The sequence below is a fragment of the Sus scrofa genome, chromosome 13, assembly GCF_054392235.1.
Source record: "Sus scrofa isolate SSC_HxYL_T2T_F1_AM1 chromosome 13, Sscrofa_HxYL_maternal_Yorkshire_Landrace_v2.0, whole genome shotgun sequence".
Taxonomy (NCBI): domain Eukaryota; kingdom Metazoa; phylum Chordata; class Mammalia; order Artiodactyla; family Suidae; genus Sus; species Sus scrofa.
Window position 1 is genome coordinate 43,017,455 of NC_139395.1, and position 24,777 is coordinate 43,042,231.

The following is a 24,777-nucleotide window of genomic DNA, read 5'->3' on the forward strand; positions in this document are numbered from 1 at the left end:
TGTTGGAGGAGAGAAGAGCAGAGCAGTGTAGAGAAAGCAGGGAGTCAAAAGTCAGAAGTGAAGAAGTTAAGGAGAGGTGTTTCATAGGTGCTGTCCTTCTCCTACAGTTGTACAAAGGAGAAGAAAACAAATCAGAGAAAGGGCCCTGCACCAAATAGGGATTTAGAATTTCTGGCTTGTTCAACAAGAAAACAAAAGGTGAGGTTGAGAAAATAGGAATAGAAATAAATGACAGAAAATGAATGGAAGAGAGGAAGAAAACCCATGAGCAAATCGGAGAGTGTGGGAGAGCTTTTCACTTGTGGCTTCTGGTTCCCACTGATTCTTTTGCTGCTAACCAGCCGTGTGGCTTTGGGCAGACACGCACTCTCTTTGACCGCCAGAAAGGGAGGGGCCGTGGAAACAACCTCCATGGTCCCTTCTGGTTCCAACACTCGAAATGCTCTGTGACTATCTTGGAATAAAGGGCAAACATGGCCCCACCACAGACCGCCCTGCCACACATGCATTTTCTGGCCTGAATCTCTTCTGGACATAAAGGCAAAATCTTCACTGCGGCTCTGAGGCCCAAGCTCGAGGGCATTCATGCATTCCAATGTATCAATGGACTAAATAAAAAATGCCAGCACCGTGTGTCTGTGTCACACTTTCCAGGTCTCCACATGTTAATCACCAACCCTGAATCTCCAGTGATACTTTTATGGGGTAGTTATGATCATCTACCCTCCACAGAGGAAGATCAGAGGAGTAGAGAGACGTTCCTTATGTCAGAGAGAGATTAATAGTAGACTGACTAAAAAAATGCTCTAATTCCCCCCCTGTCCCTGAACTGTGTCCTTTACTGTGTGACTCTGCAGGTCCTCCCATCAAGAGGTGGAATCTATTTGTCCACCCCTTGAATCTGGGCAGGTCAAAAGAATGCTGTCAAAGATATAGGTGTGAGTCCCTAACCTAGGTATCATGCATGCTTCCCCCGGCCTCTCTTGGATCTCACTGCCTTTGCCATGGGAACAAGCCCATGCTGGAGGAAAAGAGACCATGTGGGTGAAAGCCAAGGAAGCCAAGTTCTCCTGAGTGATCTTGGCTGGGCCCAAGACATGTGAGAGTGCCCAGCCAATGTCACCAAAGTCCTCTGGCTAACCTGTAGCTCCCTGCAGGTGCTTGAACAAATGAACCCTGACAAGCCCAGCTCACAATAGAATTGCCCAGCCAACATGTAAACAATAATAAATGGCTGTTTTTAAGCCACTGAGTTCTGGTGTGGTTTGTTATGCAGCATTACAGATGCAATAGCTGACTAATACATGGACAGTCAGCTCAAATCCATGCCTTTCAACTCGCCCTCCAGGCTTGCTCCTAACCCCTCAGCTGCCAATTTGCTGTCCACCAGCATCCCTGAAAAACCTTACCCGTAGTCCTTGGGCTAAGCGAGACCCAGAAGAGTAGGTCTAGCTGCTTCCCACTCGCAGGGCTGCAGTTGGAGATGTTGACCCAGAAGCTGTGATGGTGGAAGCTTGGCTTGGGCAGCACCTCCTCCTCAAGGCTGAAGATCTCCTCAGCCCGGGCCCGTTGTTCCTGGATGATCATGAAGGCGCGCCCTGTCTGGCAGACCACACCGGTGCGCTCCTTGAGGAAGGTCAGGCAGGCCACCTGGTCGCGGGGCACGCTGATGTTCCAGGACACTGAGGTGAGGGACGGCAAGCCCCGGTCCCAGTTAGGGGTCCTCAGGTAGACCTTGCTTTTCGTGTCTGGGGTCACTGTGAAAACACCTTCCTCTACAGGCGAGAAAAGAGAATCCCCTTAGACGTTGTTTACTCAGTCACAGTGGAGAGAACAGGAGGGTGGCGGAGATGACGGCACACCGTCCAGACCGGTGCCATCCCACAGAGCTTCCTGCCACATGGACAGGCTCTGGATCTGCTCTGGTCAAGAGGAGCCACAGCAGCACGTGTCTGATGGAGTCTGGGAATGTGGTTGGTGTGACTGAGGGACTGAAGTTCTGATTTTGTTGACTATTAGTATTAATTTTGTTGACTATTAGTATAAACTTAATTGGCATATGGAGCCAGTGGCTAACACATTGGTCAGCATTAGGATTAGAGTCTCAGATTAAGTTCTCAGGCCTTTTGAAAAGAAACCAACCAACCAACCAACCAACCACAAAACAGCCTAGTTTGCCAAGCCAGGGGTTATCTCAGAAATCTCTTCCAGAAAGGCCCTCAGCGTAGCCAATATCCACCTAATGCCCTGTGACACATATACCAATTTCTGTTTCAGAGACTTAGAACGCTTCAGGTTTCTGAGAAGAATTCTAGAATTTCAAAGCTGAAAGGGCCCCTAACATGTCAACGAATCTACCCTTTACCTTCAGGTGAGATAAACCCCCAACACTCCACACTAGGGAGGGTGTGTCTTATTTTCAAAGGCTCCATAACCTTGGAGACACCAGGCAACCTGGACTGACCTAAATCTCACAGCCACAGATTCTTCTCCCTCCCACTCATGCCTCTGAGAACAAAAGTACAGAGTAAACCTTGAAATAAGTCTTGGTCAACTTAAAAGGGAACCAAGCCATTTGCAATGGTGACTGTGACTTTTAAAATCAACCATGTGGAGCTCACCGATGTGACTGATTTAAACCTCATTTATTGCCTCAGAAGATTGCATGCCAGCCTCCCAGGAGGGGTCTGCTCCACGTGCAGAAGGCACTGGACAGTCAGCTCTCTCCCAGGTTTCCTTCCTTGGTGCCCTCTGAACTGCATTCTGAATTGTCAAAGCAGAATCATAAAAAATGTCTGCACAAGGATTTTTATGTTACCACCTTAAGAATCTAGGACTTGGAATATTTGGTTAGTTCTTATTTATGCCTGTTTCCAAAAAAGCCTTGAACCTGATTATTTGTTCTGCTGCCTACCAATCATCACCTCCCACCGTCAGAGAGCCTTGTTTTTGACTCTTGGAATTTTCCACACGAGGTTAATGGAAAGTCAGGATTAGGACTCATCATCTTGTGTGAGGGCCAGCCCACTTAGCTGTCCTTTCTCTTCAAATTGACAACTCAATTAAGACGATCATAAAACCCAAATAAGTGCACAACAAGAAAGGCTTAAGAGGGGACACGGAGATGGGGAGAAAGAGAAAGACTGCCCTACCTTTGAAGTGGGGGATAAAGGACACAGTCAGGTTCTGCCTGGAGGCCTCTTGCTGGAAGTTGGGGGCAAAGGTGCGGAGGGTCACTGAGACGTTCTGCTTCACCTGAATCTGCTCGATGGAGCCTCCAGAGCAGAAGAAGCCAAAGTAAAGCTCCTGGCCTGGGACGGCGCTGGCCAGGAGGTAGCTGAAGCTGGTGTTGCAGGCCCTCTCGTGTGTGTGCTGCTGCAGCTTCTGGGCTGGCACCAGGGCCAGGCTGAGGCTGTCCTTGGGCACCAGCAGCTTCCAGGAGAAGTCATGCAGCTGCACAGGCAGCTGGAGGATGTACCACGGTACCTGGAGCGAGTAGGACTTCCTGTGGCAGTAGCGGTGGTCCATGCAGGCTGGAAAAGAGGGGCTCATGGTACCCAGGTTGGGCGGAGACAAGAGGTGCCTCCTCCCCAGCTCTCAAGTCAGCCTGAGGCTTTCCTGCTTTTCCCTTTGGTCTCTCTTACCCCCCTCTGTCCTGCACTCCTGCCTCCTCGATGCTCCTTTCCTTGCTTCCCTCCTGCTCTCTTGCATTTTCACTTTCCTCTAAACCAGCAGACCAACTTCTAGGGAGCAGTCAGGGTTGGAAATTTTCTCTTCTTGTTTGCTCAAGTTCTCATGTAAGACAGCCTGTGTCTTAGATGTTAGGTGCCACGAGGGCAGGGTACAGGTTTTTAACTCCACCCAGCCCTGCTGCCCAGCATCCCTGTCTGCAGGGAGGCAGTTCTGTGGAGTGGTAAGAGTAGGGAGTGGAGTGGGGCTGGGGAGGACTCAGCTGGTGTTTCAGCTCTGCTGCTTCCTAACGGGCGGGACTTGGGCAGGCTGTTTCACCTCTCATGGCCTTGGCTACTGCCCCAGTGAAGACGCTAAAAGTAGCCACATCAGAGATGATGGTGGCCCAGCAGCAAGGTGACTATTGGTCTTGCTGTTCCCCATTGATCATACATTGACTAGCACACATAAGTTCAAGGGAAAAAAAAGAGAAAAAGCCAAAAGTTCTTAATCTCCAAGCTCGGTCTCACACAAGAGAAGTCAAGTGGAGCATGGAGACAGGGGGTGTGCAGATGGGGGGAGGCTGGGGAAGGCTACAAGGACTTCACAAGAGGGAGACTGGAGGCTGGGTGGGGGAGATGCCAGCATGGGCCCCGGGGGGAATGCCATGCACTCCTAAAAGATGCATGTTCCCTCCCAGGCTGCTGGTCCCAAAGCAGGTGCAGCTCCACCTTCATCTGTGCTTCTTCTTCATTTTTTGTTTTTGCTTTTTAGGGCTGTACCTGTGGCATATGAAAGTTTCCAGGATAGGGGTCTAATCGGAGCTGCAGCTGCCACAGCCACAGCAATGTGGGATCCAAGCTGTGTCTGCAACCTACACCACAGCTCAAGGCAACGCTGGACCCTTAACCCACTGAGCAAGGCCAGGGATCAAGCCCGCACCTCCACGAATACTAGTTGGGTTCTTAACCTACTGAACCACAATAGGAACTCCCATCTGTGCTTCTTGGTTTCCCTGTTCTCCCTGCACTTCTGTGGGCATTTCTGATCATGCTATTTACAATCCGCTCAGTGGACCCCACTAACCCCGGGCAGGAAGGGGAGGGCTGCCAAGGCTCAGGAGAGCACACTGAAGGTGTGGGGGCGTACTTATGGTTTTCTCAGCATTGATCCACAGGCGCGTCAGATCATCACAAAGGAAGGAGATCTTGTGTTTGGAGCCAGATGTCAGGGTGAGGTTAGTGCTGCAGGTCCGAGAGTCCAGACACACGAAGCAGCCAGGGACAAACTTGCGGCTCTGTTTGCTGAGCCGTGGCTCGATGGTCAGCGACATGGCTTGCTCGTTACTCAAGTCAACCACGTAGGTTTTATCTGGAGCCACAAATAGAAAATAGGCATGAAGAACAGATCAGCAACAACCCCGTGAGACAGCAAAAATGAGCACAAAACCTTTCACAGCTGGGGAACGCTGGGAAATTTTATTATAAAGATGACATTGGACCTAATCAAACTGACAAGCTTTTGCACAGCAAAGGAAACCAAAAAGAAAACAAAAAGACAACTTACAGAATGGGAGAAAACAGTTTCAAATAATGCAACTGACAAGGGCTTAATCTAAAATATACAAACAACTTATACAACTCTACAGCAAAAAAGCCAACAACCCAATTGAAAAATGGGCCAAAGACCTGAATAGACGTTTCTCCAAGGGAGATATACAGATGGCCAACAAACACATGAAAAAATGCTCAACATCGCTGATTATAAGAGAAATGCAAATCAAAACTACCATGAGATACCACCTCACACCAGTCAGAATGGCCATCATTAAGAAATCCACAAATAACAAGTGCTGGAGGGGCTGTGGAGAAAAGGGAACCCTCCTGCACTGTTGGTGGGAATGTAAGCTGGTACAACCGATATGGAGAACAGTATGGAGGTACCTTAGGAAACTGTACAAAGAACTACCATATGACCCAGCAACCCCACTCTTGGGCATATATCCAGACAAAACTTCCCTTAAAAAAACACATGTACCCACATGTTCATTGCAGCACTATTCACAATAGCCAAGACATAGAAACAACCCAAATGTCCACTGACAGATGAATGGATTAGGAAGATGTGGTATATATACACAATGGAATACTATTCAGCCATAAAAAGAACAAAATAATGCCATTTGCAGCAACATGGATGGAACCAGAGACTCTCATACTGAATGAAATAAGTCAGAAAGAGAAAGACAAATACCATATGATATCACTTATATCTGGAATCTAAGATACGGCACGAATGAACCTTTCCACGGAAAGGAAATCATAGACTTGCAGAATAGACTTGTGGTTGTTGAGGGGGAAGGGGAGAGAGTGGGATGGGAGCTTGGGGTTAATAGATGCAAACTATTGCTTTTGGAATGGATTAGCAATGAGATCCTGCTGTGTAGCACTGGGAACTATGTCTAGTCACTAATGACGGAGCATGATAATGTGAGAAAAAAGAATGTATACATGTATGTGTAACTGGGTCACCATGCTGTACAGCAGGAAAAAAAAACTGTAATGGGGAAATAACAATTAAAAAAATGGCAAAAAAAAGAGATGACATCAATAATGGTTTGAAATGAAATTTAAAAAGAAAATCAGTGGACTGCCCTTATGTTACTGCTTTCATTTCTTCAAATTCATTTTAGTCCTTTCATATGCATGCGTATTTTCACCTACTTAAAAGGATATAGTGTGTATACAATTTCATACTCAGCATTTACTTTTATTATTTTACATAGACATACTTATTTTACTATAGTTTTTTGGGTTGTTTTTTTTTTTTTTTTTTTTTTTTTGGTTTTTAGGGCTGCACCCATGGCATATGGAGGTTCCCAGGCTAGGGGTCCAATCGGAGCTACTGCTGCCAGCCTATGCCACAGTCATAGCAACGCCAGATCCGAGCCATGTCTGCAACCTACACCACAGCTCACAGCAATGTCAGATCCTTAACCCACTGAACGAGGCCAGGGATGGAACCCGCAACCTCATGATTCCTAGTTGGATTCGTTTCTGCTGCACCATGACGGGAACTCCTACTATACAGTTTTTATATTCACTAATCTTTTAAAATCTTCATTAATCTTAGTCAACCAATGAGATTTAGTATCACCTATTTAAATACTCTTCTGCTATCAATAGTAATCAACACCACTGCAAGGACAGACGCTTCATAGGATGGAACCACAGATATAATTTACTCTCAAATAAACATATACCAAATAAGAAAAAGATGAATTACTCCATAGGCTGGGCCAGGAGAATTCGCTCACCCACTAGTAAAAGAATAAAATTACACTGGTATCTCAAAGTAGACACCACAATAAAAACAAAGAGAATATCCTTATAAATGTGGAGTAAATACAACTTATAAAAGCAAAAAAAAAAAAAAAAAAAAAGAGAGAGAGAGAGATTAAAATATATGTCTGACAATCAGTACTATAAATAATGTTAAAGGACAAGGGACACGCTAGGAGAAAATATTTACAACATACAATGATTGAGCAGTTCACAGTAAGGGAAATATCAGTGTCCAAATATCCAAAATATGAAGAAGTCTTTTTTTTTTTTTTTTTTTTTTTTTGTCTTTTTGCTATTTCTTGGGCCGCTCCCGCGGCATATGGAGATTCCCAGGCTAGGGGTCTAATCGGAGCTGTAGCTGCCAGCCTACACCAGAGCCACAGCAACAACACGGAATCCGAGCCGCATCTGCAACCCACACCACAGCTCACGGCAACGCTGGATCATCAACCCACTGAGCAAGGGCAGGGACCGAACCCGCAACCTCATGGTTCCTAGTCGGATTTGTTAACCACTGCGCCATGACGGGAACTCCTGAAGAAGTCTTAATATCACTTGTAATACCACTTGCATCCAGAGAAAAGCAAATTAAAACAAAGCGTATGTTATAAAAAAAAAACTCTACACCCCTATAAACCTATCAGTGAGACATCGGGATACACACTCATGTTTGTACCCCAGTGCTGTAATAGTTACTGTAATAATAGTTGAGTAGTTAAATAAACTGGAAATTTAATCAATGGAATATTATGCAGCAGTTAAAAAGAATAAAGGAGGTCTTGGAGTTCCTTTGTGGCACAGTGGGTTAAGGATTCAGCATTGTCACTGCAGGGGCACAGGTTTGATCTCCAGCCTGGGAATTACCACATGTTGCAGACACAGCCAAAACAAACAAATAAAAAGAATAAAGAAGGCCTAAATAATCTAATCTAAGAATCTCCAAGATACAGTATTAGATAAAACAGCAAGTTGTGGAACCATATTTAGATTCTGACATTATTTGATTGTAAAGTCTCAATGTAAAATGAAATAGCTATTCCTACATGTACACAATTATATATGTAAATGAACAGACAAAAGATTCTGAGAGAAATATAACAAATCCATAACTGTGGTTACCCTGGGAGAGGGGCCTGGAAGTGGGGACAGTACAGATAATCAAAAGGGATTTTAGCTTTGTCTGTGATGTTTGAATTTTTAGTTAGAAAATATTTGCGTATTTCTTATGTAACTTGGAAAACCTGCTCAATTATTGTTTCTTTTTAGGTCATTTCTATGATTTTTGCCATTAGAAATAAGACTCTAAAAAAGCAATGTACATGCTTAGTTTTCATCTATTTCTTCAGCATAAAAAAACCAGAACTGATTGTGAAAGAATAGGAATATTTTTCAACTATTTAGAATGGATTACCAGATCACTAACAAAATAGTCATTTCACTTTATAATGCCATCCCCAAAAGGCTCTACACTATGAACCCCCAGTAATCACTTTTTACTGATTTGCTTTTTACTTTCATTCATTCCACTTTTACAGAAAGCCATCAACTTAGGAAGGCACATGGTGCAAGGTGGTGCTGCTTTTGTAAGTCAAAGCTGTTGCCAATGTATCCATCAGATGTCTTAGCCTCTCTGCCTGTTGCACTAATGAATAAGTTCAATGCCAGCTGGGAAAGCTCTATTTCCTAAGAGTCCGCTAGGCCTCTTCCTTCTTGTTAACAGGAACCACACAGTTAACAAAATTGCTCCTTTTGAACTGGCTGCCAGGGAGCTCAGTGTCAAATTAGAAGCATAATTAGGGAAATGTTTTATAAAGGTTGTCATATCTGCTGACATCTTTTTTTTTAGTTTTTATTGCCTATGTTTATGTCTATTACATAGGGCTAATATAAAATTTACAAGGTCTAATAGTGCTTTGATCAGAGAGACAGCATATCCAGAACTGGGGTGTACATTGTTAAATATGATATAATTTAGAATATGGCTAGCTTTTCAATCTCCTAGCCCCACATTCAGCTCATTTCTTTCTTCTTTTTTCTTTTCTTTTCTTTTTCTTTTTTTTTTTTTTTTAGGGCCATACCTGCGGCATATGGAAGTTCCCAGGCTAGGGGTCAAATCAGAGCTGTAGCTGCTGGCCTAGAGCCACAGCAACACCAGATCCAAGCCATCTGAGACTGATACCACAGCTTGTGGCACGGCCAGATCCTTAACCCACTGAGCAAGGCTGGGGATTGAACCCGAGTCCTCGTGGATCCTTGTTGGATTTGTTACCGCTGAGCCAAACTGGAACTCCTTTTAGCTCATTTCTTATGGTGCTATAAAACTTACCTTCATTGTTACCTCTGGAAACCACCCCCTCCCCTGGCTGGGTCAGGTGCCCTTGTGCTCACCTTTACTAGGTCCAACCACATACTGTAGGGGCCTCCCTATCCCCTTCCTCTTTATTATGTTAGATCATTATTCTGTGTCGGCATTACCATGTCTGTGTAAACAATATTAAGACAGTGTTTATACAGTCATGATATTTGCATGTTATAATTCTTCTTCCTTTCTTGCACAAGATTTCATTTTCTCTAGAATTAATTATTGCCATTTAAACTACCTCCTTGGTTTCTATGTACTTATCAGTAATTTGACACCCAGACTCTCTCCTTTCAATATGTATGAGAATATTAGGTATTTCCTCAACTTTATCTTTCTGAAATGTCTCCAGAGCCTTCTCAACTGCTCTGACCAAAAGGGGCCCAGGAATGGTCTTTTGTCCCCTGCAACCATTGTCCTAGGATTCTCTCTGCCTCTCTCTTGAATTAGATCCTGGATCCCATGTCCTCCTATTTATTGATTTTTAACTTTCTTTTTAGGTGAATCGTAGCTTCTGGAACCTCTTGGGAAAACATGTACGGAGGTCAATTTTTTGAGAATTTGTAGGTCTAAAATGTCTTTAATCCTACTTTCACATTAACAGTTTGTTTTGGTACGGAACTCTAGGTTGGAAATAATATTTATTCAAAGTCTTCACCATCTTGTTTTATTTTTTTTTCTTTTTAGGGCCGCACCCATGACATATGGAAGTTCCTAGGCTAGGGGTACAATTGGAGCTGCAGCTGCCGGCCTACACCACAGCCGTAGCAACACGGGATCCAAGCTGCGTCTGCAACCTACTCGACAGCTCATGGCACTACCGGATCCTTAACCCACTGACCCACAATGGGAACTCCACCATCTTGTTTTCTAACATCCAGTGTTGCTGATAATCTCTATCATAATTTGGTTTTTTCCTCCTCTTATAAAATTTGTTTTCTCCCCCCTGGCAACTTGTGTCCCCACAATGCTCCTTGCCTCCGTGGACCCCAGCTGCTTCTTCCTGAGCCTGGTGGCTGCAAAGGAAACAAGACATCATGTGAGCCCTGGGCCTGGCTTCATGCAGCTCTTACACACACTCTGAAAAAAGTGTCCATTGCCATCTGGTTCCATGATGATTGAGAAGTTGTTTGCTGATGTGCTTTGGAAATGCACCAAATTTGTCAGATTTGTTTTAGTTTAATGACAATTCATCAAATATTTCCCGACGGCCTGTTTTTATGTCCAACACTATACTCCAGTGTTGGTATACAATAATAATAGACTTTTCCTTTGGGAAGTTCAAATTTTCAATTTGTTTAAGGTAAAACAGGCATACCTTGGAGATATCATAGGTTCAGTTCTAGGCTATTGTAATAAAGTGAAAACTATCCTGCAATAAAGCAAATCATAGGAATTTTTGTTGTTGTTTCCCAGTGCATATAAAAGTTATATTTGGAGTTCCCATTGTAGCACAGGGGAAAAAAATCTGACTAGGAACCATGAGGTTTCGGGGTCAATCCCTGGCTTTTTGCTCAGTGGCTTAAGGACCCGGTGTTGTCATGAGCTGTGGTGCAGGTCGCAGATGCGGCTTGGATCCTGCATTGCTGTGGCTGTGGTGTAGGCTGGCAGCTGGACCCCTAGCCTGGGAACCTGCATGTGCCGCGGGTATGGCCCTAAAAAGCAAAAAAAAAAAGTGATGTTTATACTGTACTGTAATCTATTAAGTGTGCAAATAGCATCATGTCTAAAAAAATGTACATACCTAACTAAAAAATAATGCTGTTGAAAAAAGGGCATCAGTGGACTTTCTCAACACAGGGTTCCCACAAACCTTAAATTTGTAAAATAATAATAATAATAATAATAATAATAATAATAATAATAATAATGCTAGCCTGTCTTTTTGTTTTTTGGGTTTTTTTTTTGCTTCACCCACAGCATGCAGAAGTTGCTGGGCCAGGGAGCAAACCTGAGCCACAGCAGTGACAACACTGAATCCTTAACTGCTAGGCCACTAGGGAACTCCACCTGTCACTTTTTTTATCACCTCCATTTTATAAATTACAGATTCAAAGCCTAGAAAGGGTAAGTAACTTATCCAAGTCACATAGCTAGTTAGTGAGTGGGGCCCAAAGCACTATGATTCCCTAATATACCCTCTTAACCATTTGATAGATCATCCCTTGATTTTTTTTTTTTTTTTTTTTTTTTTTTAGGACTGCACCAGTGACATATGGAAGTTGCCAGGCCAGGGGTCGAACTGGAGTTGCAGCTGAGGCCTACAGCACATCCATGGCAACACTGGATCCTTAACCTACTGAGCAAGGCCAGGGATCAAACCTGCATCCTCTTGGATACTAGTTAGACTCATTTCTACTGCACCATAATGGGAACTCTCCCCCTTGATTTTTTTGGTGTATATCTTGCACATAAAAAGGCACAGATTTTAAGTGTTCAGTTTGATGAGTTTTGACAGTTTTATGTATCTGAAGTATTTATCACCCAAAACAAGACCTACAATATTTTTTTTTTGTCTTTTTGTCTTTTTAGGGCCACACCCATGGCATACAGAGGTTCCCAGGCTAGGGGTCCAATTGGAGCAACAGCCGCCAGCCTGCACCACAGCAACATGGGATCCAAGCTGAGACTTATGCTGCAGCTCAAGGCATTGCCGGATCCTTCACCCACTGAGCGAGGCCAGGGATCAAACCCGCAACCTCATGGTTCCTAGTTGGATTCGTTTCTGCTGCGCCACGATGGGAACTCCCAAGACCTAGAATATTTCTATTATCCCAGAAAATTCCTTCGTGCCTCTTTCCAATTAACTCCCCTGACTTCTAGTCATGCTCCGTAAAGGCAACAACTTTCTTATTTTTCACTGCAGATTTTCACTGTTCTGAAACTTCACATAAATGGAGTTGTATAGCACGTATTCTTCTGGCTCTAGCTTTTTTTTCACTCAGCAAAAATTTTTTTAAGTCTCATCCATGTGGTTGTGGATATCAGTCACTTTTTCCTTATTATTGCTGATGAGATTCCATAGAATGAATATAACACATCTGTTTATCTGATAATTCTTCTATAGATTTTTTTTCCCTTATTAGGGCCACACCTGCAGCATATGGAGGTTCCCAAGCTAGGGGTCAAATAGGAGTTGCAGCTGCCAGCTTACACCACAGCCACAGCAATGCCAGATCTGAGCTACCTCTGCAATCTACAGCACAGCTTGCGGCAATGCTGGATCCTTAACCCACTGAGCGAGGCCAGGAACTGAACTCACATCCTCAAGGATACCAGGTGGGTTTCTTAACCCTCTGAGCCACAACAGGAACTCCCAATAATTATTCTATTGATGGAGATTTAGGTTGCTTCCAATTTTTGATTTCTGTGAATAAGAATGCTGTACGAATTCCTTTGTAAGTCTTTGAGCAGACACAGGGTTTCAATTCTTTTGCGTAAGCATCGAGGAGTGAAATTTCTGGGTCAGAGGTAGGTATGAATTTAATTTTATAAGACACTGCCAAAGCAATTGTACCATTTTCTTCAAAGTGGCTGTACCATTTTCTACTCCTGTCAGTGGTGTATGAAGGTTCTACTGCCCCACATTCTCACTGTCATTTGATGTTGCCAGTCTTTTCTATTTTTCCCATTCTGTTAGTGTGAAATGGAGCTGTGGTTTTATAGCTTACATGTGCTCTGAAAGTTACTGTGTAATGGACAGGTGGATAGCAATAAGATACCCAGCAGCTAAGAGCGCAGTTTGTTGAGAAAAACAGTCTTGATTCTGGAGGAAGACAGACTTTTCATTTCAGGGAGTGTCAGGAGGCTGTGGGTTCTCTGTACTAACACCCATAATTCCACTTTCTCATTTGTGTATGTATTCCATTCATTAGTGACTGGACATGCCTTCTTTCTGCACTTAGTTTGGTTAGATCTCAAAGTAACTCGAGAGGGCAGACACAGTAAATTTACATGCTGCCTAAGGAATGTTTTTCTAGGTGACTTCAGCTAGCAAAGCAGGATGGAAATGTGCAGCCCTGCCTTGCACAGATGGGTACTTTCAACGTCAATGTCACTATTAACATATGAAAATCAATGGAAAGAAGAGGCCATTTATACTCAGTGTCTTTGCGGTGCTTTGACAAGTTGCCTTGTCCTACCCTCACCACCAGGAGGGGGTTAGGTGAGGCCGGCGGCACCATTTTACAGCTGAGAAGAGACCACGGAGAGGTTCACAGGACACCACGGAGAGGTTCCCAGGACAGCTCAAGGTGACTCAGCCAATAGGGGCAGAGCTGTGACTTGCATAGTTTCCTGTTGCCCCAAATCCCATATTCCTTTCGGTATTCTTGCCAGCCTGAGGTGCATTCCCAGCCGTGAACCCCACCACGTGCCATTGAAACTGCTTCTCCAGGGCTTCTAGATTGGTGACCATGTGGAAATCTGGGGAGAGGGCATGGAAGCTCTGCACCCCTTCCCACATGTACTTCCCACATGTACCCATGCAATTCTTACACCTGGCTGTTGCTGAGTAAGAGCCATTTTACTAATGATCTACTCACGCTTCCAGGATAATGTTTAACAGAGCGGCAAGAGAGACCATCCTTGCCTCATGCCCTGAAGTGAAGCTCCAGTGCCAAGTGGAACAATCCCCACCACCACCCCTGGGGTGGCAATATCCTGCACGAAACACCCTGAGGGACATTCACCATATGCACCCCTGCTCCTTCCCCATTGCATGGGTAAAACCCGTGCTGGGGGCTCTTACCAACTAACGTGAACATGGCCTCAGATTTAAAACAAGATGAAGGTCTCCAAGAGAGCAAATTCATCCTGAAGGCAGTAATTTCAGACTGGGAGACAGAAAACTGAAGAGATCTATGTGGACTTTGGTGGAAAGGATGGAAAAGTTGTTTTACAGAACCTCATAAGTGAGTGGTCTCCAAGGTGCATAAGAGGAATTTGTAGGCGGAAAGAAGGATAAGTCTTATCTCCACCAAGACTTACATGAGGTTACATTAGTGTGAAGGGATTTTCGGTAAGACATCCAAAATCCTAGGTAATGGTGGTGACTGAGAGACAGCAGAGTGAACCACTGAATTGGGGTGGCCACGGAAAAGGGTCTGGAGAAATCACCCACTCTCTGCCTTGGGCACCGGAGGAACTGAATGTGGCATGATGTGGAGGGGTGGCAGGTTGGTTTGGGACACATCCTCAGAGGGTGCTGAGGAAACACTCCCTTTCTCCAACCACAGGATCTTGGCCCCCAGTACGGCCAGCATGGCAGTGTCAGGAATGGCACCTTCTTTAGGCAAAGCTACCCTTAGTCACCACTACCTGGGGATCGTGCTTGCTGACCTAGCAAAAAGGAAGGGTGTGGAGCCTCACTGACCAGGGGCCATTGACACAGAAAAAGGGCAGCCTCCCTGGGTGGACAATGGGAGGCTCTGCTGTGATGAGGAGATCTGCTCACGCATACACAACTCACTCCCAGCACCAAAGAAAGGAAGGAAAGAAGAGCCCTTGTCAACCCAAGTTCAGAGGCAGGGGCAATGTCCAATGGCCTCAGTCATGCTCCTCTTTTCCCCAGAGACTCCTCCCCTAAGACCCTGACCTTGTCCTTGCCTGGTACAAGTCCCCTCCTCAGTCCACACCCCTTCTCATGAAGCCTCCACTCCCCCAGTCCCATGCTCTTCTTCTCCCAAACCAGAGCCACGCTGGCTCACCCTATTGCCCTTCCAGGTGCAGAAGAAAACCATGAAGTTGTAAAAAGTCCTCCTTGAGAGGGTTTGAGAAAACCTAAGAGACCGAGACTCTAACAATATTAGAGCTGGAGTCAACTTTTGCCAACGACTGAATAAGAAAATAAATAAAAATCAGCCAGAGCAGCAGCAAGAGACCCAGAGAAACCCACCACTCCAAGTAATGACTGGTGCAGACAGTAACTGTGAAGCAAAGCCAGAGACTCCAGAACTACCTCTGGTGTCCAGTGGCCCAGCGTGAGTTACTGGCATCCACGGAGAGACCAAATCTTAGATCACAGGATGGTTAAAATAAAATCGACAATTTGTGAAAGGCTCTTTCATCCAGGGGTTGAGCGTGTGCCTCTGTAAGTTCTCTGCAGATGGGGAGGGAAGGAAGGAAGAGGTAGTGTGTGAGAAGGAAGGAAGTGGGGTCCTTCAAGTGGAGGACAAGACTGGCAGCTCCCAGGTAGCCAGACTGGGAATAAAGACTGGGTGAGCAACGATCACTTGAGACAAATTCCTTCCTTAACACTTTACCTCCTAGACAAGGAGGGGAAAGAGCTTGGCACTATACCTGGGCTGGGGAGAGGGGATGTGGAGGACAGGCATGATGTGTATGGCAGGGCATCCACCAAAATGGCACATGAATAAACCGCTTCCAGCCATTTACCTCTTAGTGTTGTGTGTTATAACCTACCCTGTGCTCTAAACAACCTGTAGACCCTCAGAAGGGCAAAAAACTCGCCCTACAGAAAAATCACCAACACCACCCCCATAATGGTGCTTGAAGGCCACAAATTCAATATTAATTAGGACACATTCCTGCTAAGTGATTTGGGGCCATACAGGAGCCTACCTAGGGCCTGGCAGTGGGAATATTTCATTCGCTATGCAGATAATATAGGGGAACAAAGAATTTGAAACCAATAAATCTGAGTAAAGCGGAATTTTGTTTTTATTGTCCCTATACTCCAGCACTTCTAAACAATGTTAGTTATAAATTACTCTCCCCAACCAAAAACTGTTCTCTCTTTCCAAGGTTGTTTTCTTACAGAGAACATAATTTTCAAGCAGCTCTATTGAGAAATAATTGAATTACAACAATCTGTACATATTTAAAGTGTTGGTTTTTTTTGGTTTTGTTTTTTGCTTTTTAGGGCCGCACCTGTGGCATATAGACGTTGCCAGGCTAGGAGTCAAATGAGAGCTACAGCTGCTGGCCTACACCACAGCCACAGCAATGCCAGATCCTTAACCCACTGAACAAGGCCAGGGATCGAACCTGCATCTTCATGGTTACTAGTCGGATTCATTTCTACTGTGCCACGATGGGAATGCCCTGAAGTGTAAATTTGACTGGTTTTGAACCTAGACTACCTGTATATACATCAACATACTCAAGAGAGTGAACAGATTCATCACCCACAGAAATTTCCTTGTGCATTTCCCTCCCCCTCTCGCCATCCCCCAAAGGGTTGGGAGTGGTGCTTTGTGATGTTTAAGCCATTCCAGGGCTACCATTGGCTGGAGCTGTGACTTGATGACCACGCAAAGCTGAAGTGTGTAGCTGCTCACTGCCTAGAAGAGGATATATATGTAGGGAGATCAGGGACCACTGGGAGGCTTCAGCTTAGCTAATGTTACTAGCAAACCATAGGCGTTTACTGCAGATAGGGACCAACCAACCAAACAGCCAACCACAGCTGGGGAACAACCAGCCACAAGCACAGAACAACCAAGTACAAGCCTGAAACAACCACCTGTCGGCACAGCCCAACTAACCAAGCAGGGAACAGCCAAGCACAGCACTCAGAAGAGGACGGAGAGGATGACCCCTGACAGTGCAAGTGCAGAGACAGTCCAGGTGTGGAAGACAGTCGAGCGAGTAGAGGAGCCAGCCAAAATTTCTTCTGAAACATCCAGCATCTGTACGTGAAAGTGCAAGAGAGAAACAAGACCAATATATATATTTTTTTCTTCTTTTTAGGGCCTGGCATATGGAAGTTCCCAGACTAGGGGGTCGAATTGGAGCTGCAGCTGCCAGACTACACCACAGCCACAGCAACACCAGATCCAAGCCACGTCTGTGACCTACACCATAGCTCAAGGCAATGCCAAATCCTTAACCCACTAAGTGAGGCCAGGGATCAAACCCGCATCCTCATGGATACTAGTCAGGTTCTTAACCCACTGAACCACAACAGGAGCTCCACCAACAGCATTTGTTACCACAGCTGATGAAGAGAGTCAACAAAAACAACAGACAAAATTAGCTGGAGCAGAACCCTAGATAGTATAGTATATCCTGGGCACCAACAAGTGTCCACTGCATCCCCAGAGGGGCCTGTGGAGAAGGAGAAGCCCACAAAGAGACCACATTTACGCCGGCAGGGTACACACGTTGCCATTATGAAAATAAAATTAACAAGATGTGAAAAGAACATAAAAAGAAGAAACTCCTGAAAAATGATCTCTTCTGGATTATAGTCCAGTCCCTAAAGACAAGCACTGTGTCTTTTTCAACTCTGTATCCCTTCCTTGACCTAGAAGCTTCCTTGACCCGAAAGGGTGCTTGGGACCTGCCAGGCACCACCACCTCATTTCATCCTCATGACACCTCAGCAGTCCTATCATCTCTATTTTACGATGACCTGACTCACACGGTGGTTAAGTGACTTGCCCAGGGTTACACAGTAAGTACAGGAACCAGGATTTCAAATCCATGCAGGCCAGCTCCGGAGTAGGTGTTTGTAACCACTGGACTATGCTGCCTGCAAACAAGCTGTCCATGCGTATTTACGGAGCCAGACAAACGTGTGGGTGCACAGGGCTGACTGCCTTGACATTTAGGACCAAGATGGAGCTGTCCCAAAGTCAGAGCTCTCGGGAAGTCCATCCTGGCCTAATTTTATCCGTAAGGAGACTCCTGCTGGCCAAGTTCACTCATTCTAGAAAAATGCAAACCCTGCTTTGGGTAAAGTTTTGAACTGCTAATAACACCCAAAGTGCACTTAATCACGTTTGCCTCAAAACTGAAGCCATACCCTTCTTGATGATGGCAACAGCGTGTTTAACAATTGGATTAAATTTAGAAATCAACCCAGCTGATGTTACAGGAAACAGAATTAATCAGCAGCTCTTCACCATGACTGAGATAATAAACAAATCTCTATGTCTTCTGAAACTCAAATCCACTCCATCTCCGAATCCTTTCATGGCTGTTTTCAACATTCTGATGATAAAATTGCAAGATTGGAGTCACCAAAATGTGTCGATGGACACACGTGCACACACGCATATACAAGTATATGTAAAGTCATGCCTTCTACACAGTTACTGTGAATTAGGAGGAGTTTTGGGAGGAACTGAGGTTTCCTAAGGAGCCAGGGTGCCGAGGGTGCCGAGCAGACACTCCCAAGACAGCGTCTGATGGGCAACTTGGTGTGGCTCCCACACAGTCACTTTTCAGACATTTATCATCAGTCACCCCAAAATAAACAGCATGCCATTCCACACTCACCCTTCATTTTTTTGGGTCTTTTTACGGCTGCATGCGCTGCATATGGAGCTTTGATTCCCAGGCTAGGGACTGAATTGGAGCCACAGTCACAGCAATGCCAGATCCAGGCGCATCTGTGACCCACACCACAGCTCATGGCAACGCCGGATCCTTAACCCATTGAGCAAGGCCAGGGATTGAACCTGCGTCCTCATGGATGCTAGTCAGATTCATTTCCACTGAGCCACGATGGGAACGCCACACTTAATTTTTCTGCCTGGTTCTGCCTACTCCCCAGAAATAATAAAAAAAAAAAAAAAAAACAAGGATGGGAATCAGTGCTGTGGGCAGAATCCATCCTCGGCACATGTCACAGCTGTCCTGGTTCAAGACCACTTGTCACAACTCACAGGCTCCAGGTCAGAGATTAGCCTCAAGAACGGCCCAGCTGAGCACATCTTGGACTTATCTCCAGATCCATGCCACTCCCCTTGGGGAGGAGAGGGAGGCACCCAGGGAGCAAGTTTAAGACACGCTCAGTCTTGGGGGCTGACCTTACCTATACTGACCAACCCTGAGGGTGAGCGCCTCCGTGACAGCTCCTCAGAGCAGTGCCTCCTTCGATGTTGGGCCCCATGCACATCACCTCACTGGAGTCCTGGCCCTGATGACCCTTTTCAAGGTTCATGGCCTCACAGTAAATGTGTGTGGGAGTCTGTGTGGCCCAGAAGCATAAGCTCTAGGTTCTAAGCTTGCTCTGCTCCTGGCAAGCTGGGTTATGTTGGGCTAGTTCCATGACCTTTCTGAACCTTCTGGTTTCTCATTAATAACTAAAGATAATTCCTGTCTCCCCGACAAAGCTGTAATAAGGATTAGCTGAGACCACATGAGTGGTGTGCTTAAGGTGGGGCTTGGTACCCATTGTATGGGGCACTCAGCCAATAAAAGTGTCATCATTATCACTGCTCATGATGCTGGTGACATCCTAATTCACACTGTAGGGTCAGTCAAGACATGACATCTAGAAGGTAACCTCCTAATGCCTTCATTAGAAACAGCTCAGCACCCTGAACGCAAGATGGTGTTAGCCTCTTACTGTGCTGAAACGGACGATATGCCCAGCATTCATCAGTGACCTGGTTCCCCTGCCTAGCAACGCACTTCCTGAAACTCCTACAGGGTCCAGAGTCCAAGTGTGCCAGAGCCACAGACGAGAAGGAGGAAGCCAACCTCACCCAAGCAGGCTACCCAGAAAGGAAAGAGTCCACTGGAGGGGGAGGGGAAAGAGGGGTGCACTTACTGCTTTCATCTTGTGGACGTTGGACCAAAACTTGAAACTGCAGCCGGAGGATGCCTGGATTTTGGGCGTCTTGGTCACAGCCCTGCAGAGAGAGGTTGAAGTTCCCGGCCATGTTCCCAGGCTGCTTGTCCTCCAGCTTGAACACCTCGGGGTTGGTGGTGGAGCCTGGGATATAGTACTCCACCCGCTCCTCCTTCTTCACACAGTTGGAGACGTTGAAGTGGAGGAAGGAGACACTGGCCCGCAGGTGTGCAGGGATGATGAACTGCCACGTCATGAGCTCGTCCTCGGGGAAGCCATCTGGGTAGTTGGCAGACATCAGGGTAGCTGAGCCTTCACCCTCAAACACAGACTCGATGATGCACAGGCCTGGAGGGGGTAGAACCCAGACAAGAAGGAACAGGAGGCGATCAGACCTTGTCCCAGTCTTCCACGGCTGCAAGGCCGGGAGTGAGAAAAGGAGTGAAGGTGGGTCTCAGGTCCTGAACAGTGGGGCTGGATATAGCAGGTTTATACTCAAGGTAGAGAGGATGAGGATACATCAGTGTGAGTAAATGTTCAACAACCAAATCAGCAGGGGAAAAAAAAAATTAGTCCCTAATTTGTAGTGTCTGCCCATTTCCTTAAAGACTCCTACTATAGCTTATTTCCAGCTACCAGCAGGAGGTGACAGGACGAGGAGATGGACAGCCTCTCATCATCACGCAGTATACAACAGGCAAACCTAACTTGAAAGCATAGGGAATAGCAAAATGCAGTACATTAACTAGGAAGTGAAGTTTTGAGTACTTATTACCTTTGTTTCTAAACTAATGTATTTAAGTTTACAGTTTTATTTTTAGTAATGGCTTGGTTTAATATCAGCTCACAAAGTTCCAAAACACTTAACAACTGGCACTCATGAGCTGCTGTGAGCCAGCTTTAGCCCACCACCATTATAATTCTAGAAAATGTGAAAGAGAAGACAGGACAAACACATAAGAAACAGAGTCATCAAGGGGCAGGTCTGCAGAGCCAGTCCCACTTCATTTCTTGAAGACAAGGCTCACAAAGGACAGAGGAGAGCATTACCATCTGGTTTGATAGAAAAGGGTAGGTTCATGCTAGGACTGGCCCACATCCTGCGGAAGAGTGGGCCTTCTTTAAGGTATTCAGATGGAATCATACAACTGCTGATATCTGACCATGTCAGGCCAAGAACAAGGTGATTTTGTAGGTTTCAACCTCAGCCAACAGTGGGAGAGTGTGAGGTGCTTACGTTTTATAGACGACCGGTTTGCGATGCTGAAGCCGGAGATGTTTCTGTCGTGGAACCATGGCAGGTGCAAGGCCATTTTCACTCCCTCTTGCATCTTGATCCGGGACACAGTGCCGTTGCGGCAGAAGGTTCCAATCCTGACCAGCGAGGTGTCGATTCGGCCGCTGATGCTGTGAGAGACTCCATCAGGGCAGCTCTCCCTGGGCCCAATCTGCCTCAGGCGTGGATGGGAAAACTGCAGCTCTAGGCCAATGTTCTTGTGAGCTCTGACGTCCCAGATGAAGGTCCTATTGAGGCTGGGCAACACTGATGTTGAGGGCTGAAGCTGCACTTCCCCAAAAGGACATGGGCCTGCCATGCAGTCTGAAACACAGTGATGACAAAATCTGGTCACAATCGCTACCAGGCCACTCACTGACCCTTCTCAGCCCCTGTATCAACAAACTCTTTGGGAGGGGTGCACTCATCTGGCTGCAAGAATGTTGGCTGCCAATGGGGTAATGCCTTGGCTGGAGGGAGCTGCCTTGGGACAGGAAAGCCCTAGAGGTTTCGCTGCCCTACATTGCCATCCCAGCAGGGAGTGGAGCCCACAGCCAATCACTGCCCAACCGGGGAGTGAAAAGCCTAACTTCCCTGTTTCATGGGACACAGCCTGGCGTTGCCACTCGAGCTCAGGTCAGCCTGAGGCTCCTGCACAGCAAAAACCACATCCTTGCTTTTCTGTTTGCTCATTTCTCCAGGGGTTTCTCCCGAGGGCACCTCTTTGATAAATGACTTAAAAACAAGAATTTCTGTGTCAGGCTCTGCTTCCAGGGAACCATACCCAAGTCACCTCCTAACCCCGGGTCTTCCCCGCTTTTTGAAAGTTCTTTGTAGACCTGTTTCTTGCACCTGTTTCCACTAACCAAAATAAGTCCGAAGAGAATTCTCATTTTTATGAAGAAAGGTAAAAAGTGAACAGAGCATTCAGCATTTGTTTTGCAGGGAGCTGTCACAATGGCAGCGAACAACCCAAGTCGTGAGAGCGCCACTGCCAACCTTCCCCAGGAACCACACTCAGCATCAAGCCACCATAGCTTTGAACTGTGTGAGCAACTATGCTTTATTTTGAATTACTGTGTGAATCCGTTAGCAAAACATGTCCTGAGGTAATGGCTTCTTCAATTTATGCCATTTCAGCTTGTGAAAAATGTCATAGGAACACTCTACTTTTGGAAAACGGGGGAAAAAATCGCACTGTGTTTTTCAGATGACGTGAGTGGAAGCCAGTGGGCAGGCTTCTGCCTAGACCCTACTGGAAGCCAGGGGGAGGCCCTTTGCAGTGGGGTCTGTGCTTTGGGATATTCTGCTTGCTCCTTCTTGAGAGAGTCCTGATTTCACAATGTTTAGGGCGCTGCACCAAGCTCTACCTTTTAAAACTGGTTTTCCCATCAACACACTCACCAACAGACTGAGTACCCTTTGAATGTACAGCCACTTTTGGCTGGAACCCGGAGGCACAGTCATCTTCCTGCCTCCTGGCTTTAATGCTGGCATTTTATTGCCACTGAAATTGAATGCTTCCCCCCACCCCCAAAGGTGAACAACTAATGACATCCTTTGATGTACTTTATTTCCTAAGCTTTTTTAAAAAGAGAGAAGTGCTACCGTCAGGGAGGTACGAAGAAAAGCAGGCAGAAGTAATAGAAAGCAGGAAGCCTATCAAGAAGACTTCTGGCAGCAGGGGGACCTTGGTGGACTCAGGAACTTCAGATGGACGGGACATGACTCTTTGAACATTCAGGAGGTGGAAGACAGAATGTTCTAGGTCTGGCCTGGAGATCCAAAAGAGAAATCAGACTGATTTAGAAAGGTCTGGGTTAGTCAATAACATTTTCAGGGAATAAGACCAAGAGGATCAACCACCAATGCTCCCTTCCTCCAACAAGGCTAAGCAGCCCTCTAACTCCACCACGTACCTGAGATTTGCACATCTCTATTGAGAGTAGGTACCTTGAGAATTTTCAACCAATATGAAGATATTTCAGCTAGGTCAGGAGAAGGAAGGAAGGGAGGAAAGAAGGAAGGAAGGGAAGGAGGGAGGGCAGGGAGGAAGAAAGCAGGCAGCCAAACAATGAGGCTTTGGTTGTCTCAAGCACAGGAAATTTGAAAGGTGTGATGGACTTCGGCCACTGTAATAATCTACACATCTCTTGCTGCTCCAGTGGAGTATTTAAAACTACTTCCAAAGCAAAATGGAATTATGAGAGAATCTCAGCGCTGTCTAGGACCTCGGAGGTCATTATGCCAAACCTCTCATTTTACAAAGCAGCCCTGGAGTCTGTACACATTGTGTGGTACTTGCAGTGCACATGATCCCAGGATGAAAGCCCAGGCTGTGTTGGATCAACCTGTGTTCTTGCCAGCGCACTAATGCTGCTTAACCAATAAAAAAAGGTTAGATAACAAGGTGATGAATGCAGCTAAAATTAGATATTGTGTGTAGGTGACGACAGTACCTATTTTTAGGAGCTCATGGAAACTTGACTGTTTCTTTTAAGCCACTTCTTTCATAACTTTTCAACGACACCTCCCATATGCCCAGGAGTGGCTTCTGCTGGGCTCTGTGTTCTGTGAGATCACTTAACCATATTACAGCAGTGGTTCATAGCCCTGGTGCTGCAGCAGACTCACCTGGAGGACGTTTAAAAAATACACACGCCTGGGCCACCCGAGCAATTCTGATTTAATTTCATACCAAGAACCTGGAGTCAAAAAGCCCCATCTCCCAGCCATGGGTCAGCCACCAGCCATGTAACCTTTGGGGGTGTTGGGGTGCATGAAACTTTTTGTTACTAAGAGCTCTGTTTTTGGAATGGGCACACAAGTAAGAGTAGTCAAAGTGACAGGCATGCCTCCAGGTCTTCTATTCCCTGTCCAGTGCAAAAATGTTAAATAACTAAAATGATTCCTGTCCAGAGGATGGAAAAGTGATATTTCTGATGTGATTCACACCTCATTTTCCACAGCACAGACTTCTACTTTCATTAGTTTTAACAGGGCCATTCAAGAAAGGACCCCGAGGCTGGGAACCTCCATGTGCTGTAGGTACGGCCCTAAAAAGCAAAAAAAAAAAACAAAAAAAAGAAAGAAAAGAAAACAAAGGATGACCAAAGGTTTCCCTGGCGGCCTAGTGGTGAAGGACCCAGTGTTGTCACTGCTGTGGCATGGGTTCGTTCCTGGCCCAGGAACTTCCACATGCCAAGGGCATGGCCAAACAAAACAAACCAAACCAAAACACAACAACAACAGAAAAAACAAGGGGCCAACCTTTGAAGCTTTCAGAACATTTATTCAGGAAAGGTTTTTAAAACAAGGGGCAAGTAGAACACTGAACTTGATTCCAGTGTCTAGATTCATGTCTAGATTCATAATCTAAAAATTTTATTTTCATATCATTTTCAAAAATTGTGAGCATGGGTTCTTATTATACAGTAAACTGTGTGTGGTATCCCAGACTTATCTGGTGAGGTGAGACTGTGGTGCCTTTTTCCTTTTTCAACATAGCAGTCATTTTCTTGGCACAACTGATTATAAAATTAAGGCAAGCTTCTAAAAAAAAAATGACAGTACCAGAAGGACA

At 45.6% G+C, this 24,777-nt stretch overlaps 1 protein-coding gene across 2 annotated transcripts in view; it reads right to left on the reverse strand.

Moving 5' to 3' along the window:
* Positions 1-24,777, reverse strand: part of CDCP1 (CUB domain containing protein 1) — a 60,224-nt gene that overhangs the window by 5,134 nt on the left and 30,313 nt on the right. For both annotated transcript variants that reach the window (XM_005669452.4, XM_084988038.1), the window contains exons 3-7: positions 21,156-21,518; positions 19,898-20,266; positions 4,819-5,040; positions 3,153-3,533; positions 1,410-1,775 (exon numbers count right to left, since the gene is read on the reverse strand). In XM_005669452.4, coding sequence (XP_005669509.1) covers positions 1,410-1,775; positions 3,153-3,533; positions 4,819-5,040; positions 19,898-20,266; positions 21,156-21,518 — 1,701 coding nt within the window. The remainder of the gene's footprint in view (positions 1-1,409; positions 1,776-3,152; positions 3,534-4,818; positions 5,041-19,897; positions 20,267-21,155; positions 21,519-24,777) is intronic.